General features: G+C 44.1%; 1 protein-coding gene across 1 annotated transcript in view; it reads left to right on the top strand.

The window, feature by feature from the left end:
• Positions 1–7564, top strand: part of USO1 (USO1 vesicle transport factor) — a gene marked incomplete at its 5' end in the record, with an annotated part of 86244 nt that overhangs the window by 55810 nt on the left and 22870 nt on the right. Inside the window, 4 exons of the mRNA XM_019516797.1 lie at positions 1776–1862; positions 2768–2857; positions 4831–4929; positions 6663–6878. Of these exons, the coding sequence (XP_019372342.1) occupies positions 1776–1862; positions 2768–2857; positions 4831–4929; positions 6663–6878 (492 nt within the window). The remainder of the gene's footprint in view (positions 1–1775; positions 1863–2767; positions 2858–4830; positions 4930–6662; positions 6879–7564) is intronic.

The raw sequence follows: 7564 nt of genomic DNA on the forward strand, positions 1-7564 counted from the left end.
GGACAAGTGGCATGTGGACAGAAGCACTTAGGGAGCTTACATAAGTTTTTTGTGAGATCAGGCCCCTGAAAGTGCTCTACAGCTGTGATGTAACACACATACATGGCTGCAAAGCACTTTTAAAATTGCCAATCATGCAAAAAGTTAACCCTGGTCAAATGAGGTATTACATTAAGGCATTCTAAAGCAGCGTGTCTTTGGGAACTTGCATTCCTTCAGGGTTAATTTTTCCCACTTTGGGACTGGGCTGGTGCTTGCACTGGTGAGCACCAGCCCAGCCCCATCCCTGTGGCTATTGGAGGGAGCAGGGAAGGAGGGAATATGAGCTGGAACAGCCAGCAGGGAGCTCCTGGTTTCTTTGCCTGGCCGGGGCAGGGGGCAGGGCAGGCAGGGTGGAACAGTCTTCCTGCCTTGTCCGTCCCCCCCCCCGCAGTACTGGAGGGGTGGGAGGCAGGGTGGGAACAGCTGGGCTGGACCTGAGACTAGGGGGGCTCCCATCCCCCACCCAGGTCGCCTGACAGTGTCAGCATGGAGCTGCCTGGCCAGAGCTGGAGGGATGGGGTAGAATTGTGGGTCAGGAAGGGGGAGCACTAATTCATGGCACTTTATGTAAAGCATCATGAGTTAGAGCAGGGCCCTAAACGTCTGTAGGCACCCTTAATGTTGTTGACTAAATATGGTTTGAATCCACTGACTAGAGTAGAGACACCCAAAGTTGTGACTTTTGAGCCCTATATAGTGTATGTAAAGGGAACTTAGCTTCTTTATTGATACTTAAAGCCTTCTTTGCAAGTTGAACTCTCTAAACATCTACATCCAAGACTCTTGGCATGAAGAAGACTTCCAGTGACCTCCTGAAATGTATATACATACAACCATGAAGGCAGGGTTCCAGGTGGGGGAGAGGCACATCTCCCAGCAAGTAATCCTTGCTTTTCTTTGAAAGGCTTCTGAAGTTTTTCATTTATTAGGATGCATTGGTGGGATAGCTTTCCAGAAGCTAAGCCCCCTGCCAGAGACTCCTTTTGGCTCTAAACAGTCCTGTGGGGGTGTAAAACAGACAAACAGACACAAAAAAGCTCCAAATGCCTCCACTGCCTTTCTCACTTCCTTGGAATGCAGGAGTTATTTTGATGGCTCCAGCAGGAGGTGTTAGGACTCTGTTTGTTGTTTGCTTTAATAAAATTTCAGTCACTTTTCTTTGCATTAGGTAAACTAAATTCTTCTGAAAAGTAAAAATCTTTGAGCTGTCTACTGAGACATAGATTTGCAGCTATGCTGAGTGTGTTGCGAACCTCCTGGTATTCTCTATCTCAGATGCTGGTGTCTGGTGGAAGTATGGTGGAAGGGTGTTGTTTGTCCATTTCATATCAGTGGGAATGTGCAGAGGCCACTCAAAGACTAAAGCAAAGTTATTAGTCTGTAATAACAAGGGTTGTTAGAGAGCTGTCATGCTTCATGTCTTTCAAGTCTGAGCAATCTAGATTCAAGCTGGGAGAGAAGGTAATGGGAGGTACTGAGATGACTGATGCATGTCATCCCCTTTATCTCCATGCAGATTGGATTATTTGGTTTGTTGATTTGGGGGAGTGAAGTGAAAGAGAGGTTTCTTTACTGTTATAGATAGATTCACGCAGTACTGTTACTGCATTCAGCCTGAGTGTAAAAGTGCAGAGGCTTTATCAAAGAACAGTTCTGATAACAGGTGAGTAATTATTTGATCAGTGTGTAATGTGGTAAAACTTTTTATGGTTTTTTGGTTTCTCCCCTTATAGAAGTCTTCGCAGTTAGAACCAGGAACAGAACAGTTTTCTCAGGCAAATAAATATGGTGGTTTGGAGCATGATAATGACTTGCAGAAGGTGAGAATTCTTGCTGCTTTATGAATAGCAATCGGCCTTTCTTTTGTGTAGCTTCAGAATAGTTGATGTGCAGTCACCAAATGGGCAATTATTGGTAGTATTCTAAGATGGGGAGACAGTTTTCAGTCAAACTTCAGTTACCTTCAGAGAGCACAAAATGGGTTGCAAAGCATGTCAGTTTGTTTCAGGGACCTTACCTTACATACTGATTTAAATTATTCTGAACACAAAAAATCGCCAGTATTGCTTGTGTTGCAGTGAATTGAGTTGGTGGAGAAACTGAAAATTCTGACAATGGATTGCCTATTAACAACAGTTGCATAGCACAGCACGTCTCTTAAACTGATATAAATTTGGCATTTTGAGTCTCTTTTTTTTCACATCAGAAAAGACCAATTCACGTATCTTGTCTGTTAAGTGACCAAGTAAAACTATCTTTTGCCCCTGAAAGAATCTCACTCTTAGTTTTCTCCCAGTTATAAAGCAAGGGAATTGTTGAAGAATTTGAGTTGATAAATGTTTTGCTCTAGATAATTTGCACTTGAAGATTTTTCAGGAAAAAAAGAACATGCATATGAGAGCCTGTTCTGCTTGCTATGCTAATTGAAGCAAGCCTCAAAAAAAAAGGCTGCAAAGTTCTGCATTTTATTGAAAGTTTTGTTCCCCCCCAAGAACTACTTGAGGTTCTTAGCTGTGCCAAGTATTACATCCTTGAGAGTTCTTGCTAACATGTCTAGACAGCTGGTTGCTCTGTTTTTAGTAGACATGCTGCTCTTTTTCCACAGCTATTCTGAATAAGTGTGATGCACATTTTGTAGCTCGTACTAGCAAAAAAGGTAGCTTTTGTCATTGTTTACTACTAAGAGTTTTTAGAGAGGAACAGTAACTCTTCATTTTTACCATAGGAACTAGAAACATTGAGGACGCAAGTACAGTCACAGTGCACAGAAATATCTAAACTTCACACTGAGAAGCAGGAGCTGCTACAACAAATGGTAACCCTATTATCCTTGCTTTACTGAGTAATATAGAAAACTCTTTCAATATGTCTGTACAGATGGATAGATGTATCTATATAGGGAGGGGTGTGTGTGATGATGATAAAGAATATATTTAGAACAAGCCCTCATTTGATGCAACTTTGACATCTGTAGAGTTATTCCTGATTTATGCTGGGGTCTCACTTTTCTCTTCTCTCACCCAACATGATATTGCATAAAAGATGTTATTTAGTAGATGTCTGATGAGAAAAAGAAGAATTTGTTCTTACAGAACGGATGTATGTGTAGAATACTGCCTTTTTATTCTTTGATGAGCTTAGAGAAAACTAACTTTCCTTTACATCATAAACTCTTATCAACAAGGCCTGTTGACTGCACAGATAGATTATGCTAAAGGGTACGAGTCCATGAGACTGGATGAGTTTCACACCCCTGGTCCAGTGTATTGACTGCCTGCTTTTCCTTGTGCTCGGGTTAGCATGCAGGGTCAATAATGAGGTACACGTTTGATGTACCTGCCTTATGGATAGTTCTCATGGAACCCAAAGGAGTCTCTCTTAGAAATCTTTGTTGTGGGTTTGAATGCCTATAAATAAAAATAATGCTGTTTGGAGTACTGTCGCATGGCAAGGGAATAAAATAATTGGTGTAAATTATTACACCAATAATTTACACCAATACTTTTGGCTTGATATAGAGTATTTTGGGAAAACTTGAATGGTGTGTGTACAAGAAGTGTTGGACTAGATGAACTAAGTTTATCTTCTGGCTTTAATTGGTATAAAAATATCGCTTTTCATTTGTGCTTTCTGTGCCAGCATGCTTTCAAATACACTTTAAATCAGGGGTGGGCAATTATTTGGGCTGGAGGGCCACTTAGGGAGTTTTGGTGAGCTGTTGCAGGCTGGGTCACCATATTTTGCCCCATCCAGCTTCTCACGACAGCTCACTCAAACTCTGCTCCATGCTCAGCCTGACAGCTGGGACCATATCCAGACGGAGCAGCATCTGGGAGCAGGATGGTTGGGCAGGGCTGGGGCTGGGACTGTGGGGCAGTGACAATGCAGGGCTGGGGCCGAGCTCCAATCTGCTCCTTGTACAGCCATGTAAGGGGCACTGATTCCACAGGCAGGGGCTTGTGGGGAGTGGATTGTGGCTCTGCCCCAGGTCCCAGTCCCATACTCTCACAGCCCAGCAATCATGGGGTCTCCATGGAGACTGACCAGGACCCCCATGGCTAGGGTGCATGGCCAGGCGGACAGGATGGGCCGTGGACAGGAAGGCAGTTGCCTCCAGAAGCAGGACAGAAGGATGGGGCCAGGATTCTGAGGTGGTGACAACACAGGGCTGAGGCCCAGGGCAGAGCTGCAATCACATCCCCACACACTCCTGCCCATGGAACCAGCACCCATCACAAAGATGTGCAGGTAGCAGATCGTAGCTCTGCCCCAGGCCCTGGCCCTGCGTTGATACTGCCCTATGATCCTGGCCATACCCATCTGTCCTGCTCCTGGACAGTGCTCCCTGCCTGCTTGCAGCCCCATCCTGTCCACCTGGCCATGCACTCTGCCTGTGTGGGTCCCACCCCTGGCAGTGAGTGCAGGGCAAATAGGCCAGGGTGCCCAGGCAGTGGGGTCAGGCCTGGTGGCAACAGCAGCCACAAGGAGCTGCTGCTGGGGCTACTGGAAATTGAATCCAAATGCCGTGCTGGCCCAGTCCCACTGTGCTCCTGGGGACGGCGAGACAACCCACGTGCACCATGGCATAGGTTGCCCTCCTGCGCCTGTCTTGGGTGGGACTGAGGGACCCGCTACAGGCCAGACAAAATCCATTGGTGGTCTGGTTCCCGCCTGCAAGCTGTATTTTGCCCACCCCTACTTTTAAATGTGTAATGGGCTGAAAGAAATCTTTAACCTATGAGAGTGTGGGAGATTACCTGCTTCTGGAACTGAATTTTCTTTCCACAGAACATGACTACAGTTCCCATATTGGGAGATGGTGCTATGCCAGCAGCAAAGAACACAGATTTGGAGGGAAGGCTATCACAGGAGATAAAGGAATTGAAGGTCAGTCACTACTGAAATAGTAAGGATGCAGACACGTGTAGCAGTTTGAACCCCTCCTGAATGTCACTGTTAGGAAACTGGTTCACAATTGTGTGTGAAGTGCTGTGGCTCTGACACCTGGAGGTGAGAGTGAGCACCCAGCCCTGCATGCCTCCGTAGGCAAGTAGGAGGGAGTGCTTGTGATGTCTGGGGGTGGGTGGCCTGTAGCTGGGGTCATTTCCGTGTTTTTGTTTGTCCTTCTCTCCCGAGTTCAGTACATTTCAGCAGCCTGCAATTGACTTTGGGGGAGCAGAGTTGGGGTGGGGACACAAATACTTGGCCCCATGCTTTTGGGTTCCCGTAGGCTAAGGGTGTGAGGTCACAATGAACTGATTCAAAAGGGTACTTGATTTTTTTTTTATTTTACTTTATTATATTTTATATTTTATTTATTTATGTAAATGTACTTTTGCACTGTTTGGCTAAAAAGATGTCAGGTTTATCTTGGGTCTGATTGTCCTGGGCTTTGACTTGCATCAGAATAGATCTGGGACAGTCATTTACACACAGCTTGAATGGCAGATCAGTAGCCCATATTGTCGTGGGGGAAAAGGGTTATCTCAGTACTTCACAGGTACTTAGTGAGGAAAATGGCCCTATATAACTGTAAGGATTCCAGAATAAAAAGGCTTTGCCTAGGAAGTGGGGGTGGGGTATCTGACATGTTTTTAGCTTTCCAGACAGTTTTAAACTGGTTTCACAGGCTTGTGTGTCTGTCTGCTTCAGGTTTCAATGTCATTTAAATTGGTCTAAGTGTTGTTTGTGTCCACACCTTAAATAACTGAGTATTCAGTTTGATCACTTACGTGAAGTACTGCAGTCTTAAAGATGATCTGCCAAATTGAGGAATGATTTTGGGGATACTTGACTTCCCTGGAATACATTGAGAAAGTTTTAGTGTTTTAACTTTAGAAATGTTAGGTCAGGTTAGGTTGGAAAGATTTTGGATTTCCAGTTTCCATTTAACTCTTATTTTTCTGAATGTATTTAATTTTGTTGACATTTCAGATACAGAAAGCCTTCATGAAGGGCACACCTTTTATAACTCTAACATTAGCGTATTAACAAAACACTACTTCAAAATGTTTATCCTGAGACGTCCAGAAAAATCAGAATAGATCAGAATTTGCATTCCTTGTTTTCCTGTAGCAATGAAGAGTGGCTGTCTGTAGGGGAGGGGTGAATCTTCCAAGCCTTCCTTAAAGACCATAAAACAAGAGAGGACCAAACCTAGCTTGGAAGCATTCTTCAGATTAGCTTTTTACATGTTTTGAATAGCAGGGATTGTTGCTGCAGTGGCAATCCTGTGAGGATTTTCTGCTTGGATTTGGGCCAGGATGTCCTTGTGTTAGTCCTGGGCAAGCTACATCTTTGAGCCCTCTCTCTGGTCTGCAGAGAGCACCCTCCTCAGATGTTAAGCCTTTTGTCTCCATGACAGGTGAAGGCAAATCCCCTTGTTCTCCTGCTCTGGCTGGTCTCTACCTGTATATGATTTTTCCCTTGGGGAGCTGTGACTGAAGGGGAATAGTGACCCTTGACAGTGAACTTGAAGCTAGACTTTGAGCAGAGCATAGTGGCAGCTATATAGAGTTCCTAGGCACAGACAGTGTTTTCTGTTGATCAAACCAGTCTGCATTTAGAATGATCTGTGGTTTGCATGTTAGTAACTTAGCTGTTTTTGTGACTACTGCCAGAATGAAGTTAAAGCTCTCTCTGAGGAAAAAGCAACCCTGAAACAGCAGCTGGACTCATCCAACAGTACAGTTGCCATTTTACAAGATGAAAAAAGCAAGCTACAGCAAGAAGTGGCAGAATCAAAGAAAGAACAGGATGATCTCTTGGTGCTTCTGGCTGATCAGGATCAGAAAATAGTTAAACTAAAGAGTACGCTCAAGGAACTTGGTGAACCGGTAAGATAAGTGTTCAGTAAAGTAAGTCTTTGTATGGGCTGTTATTCAGCATGTAATAACTCCAGTTACCCTAGCAGCAAAGTGGCAATTGCCTTACCTCTTGATAAACTGCTGGCTGCAGAAGCATCCAGAAGAGTCAGCAGAACTTGTCAGCCTCGGTCATCTGAGGAAAGGCAGCTGTCACCTATAAATCAGGTGCACAGCTTTACAGTTCTTGAGATTAGACGTCTGCATTGTGCTGTGGTATCCATCGGGTCATGCAGTGAGCCGCATCTTCCCTCTTGTTTGTGTTTGTTTTTTTTTTAAAACAGAAAACTAGGTTGGGCATGTGTACGTGCTATGGGCACTGCATAGTGTCCTGGGTAAATTTGGCTTTCAGTGAAATGGAGGCAGTCATCCAGCCAGTGCAGTTCTTGGGAGGTGTATCTCTTAGGTTTCATACCTTCTGACAAGCTTCATAATGACCTGTAACAGGGGCCAAGACTTGAAGGTGCGTAAAAATACCTATTTATGCTACATTTAGCATGCAACTGTACCACTCCTTCAATAAGAAAGTTTAACAGGCAATTTTTAAATTATTTTTTACATCTTAATACAAATTCAGGCATTTTATGGCATATGCTACCTCATTGGGGCACATGATCCATGTTTGTAAAGTTCTAAACAGTTAAAAAAAAAAAAAAAAA

This window comes from Gavialis gangeticus, unplaced genomic scaffold (genome assembly GCF_001723915.1).
Source record: "Gavialis gangeticus isolate Ggan-Ray unplaced genomic scaffold, GavGan_comp1, whole genome shotgun sequence".
NCBI lineage: Eukaryota > Metazoa > Chordata > Crocodylia > Gavialidae > Gavialis > Gavialis gangeticus.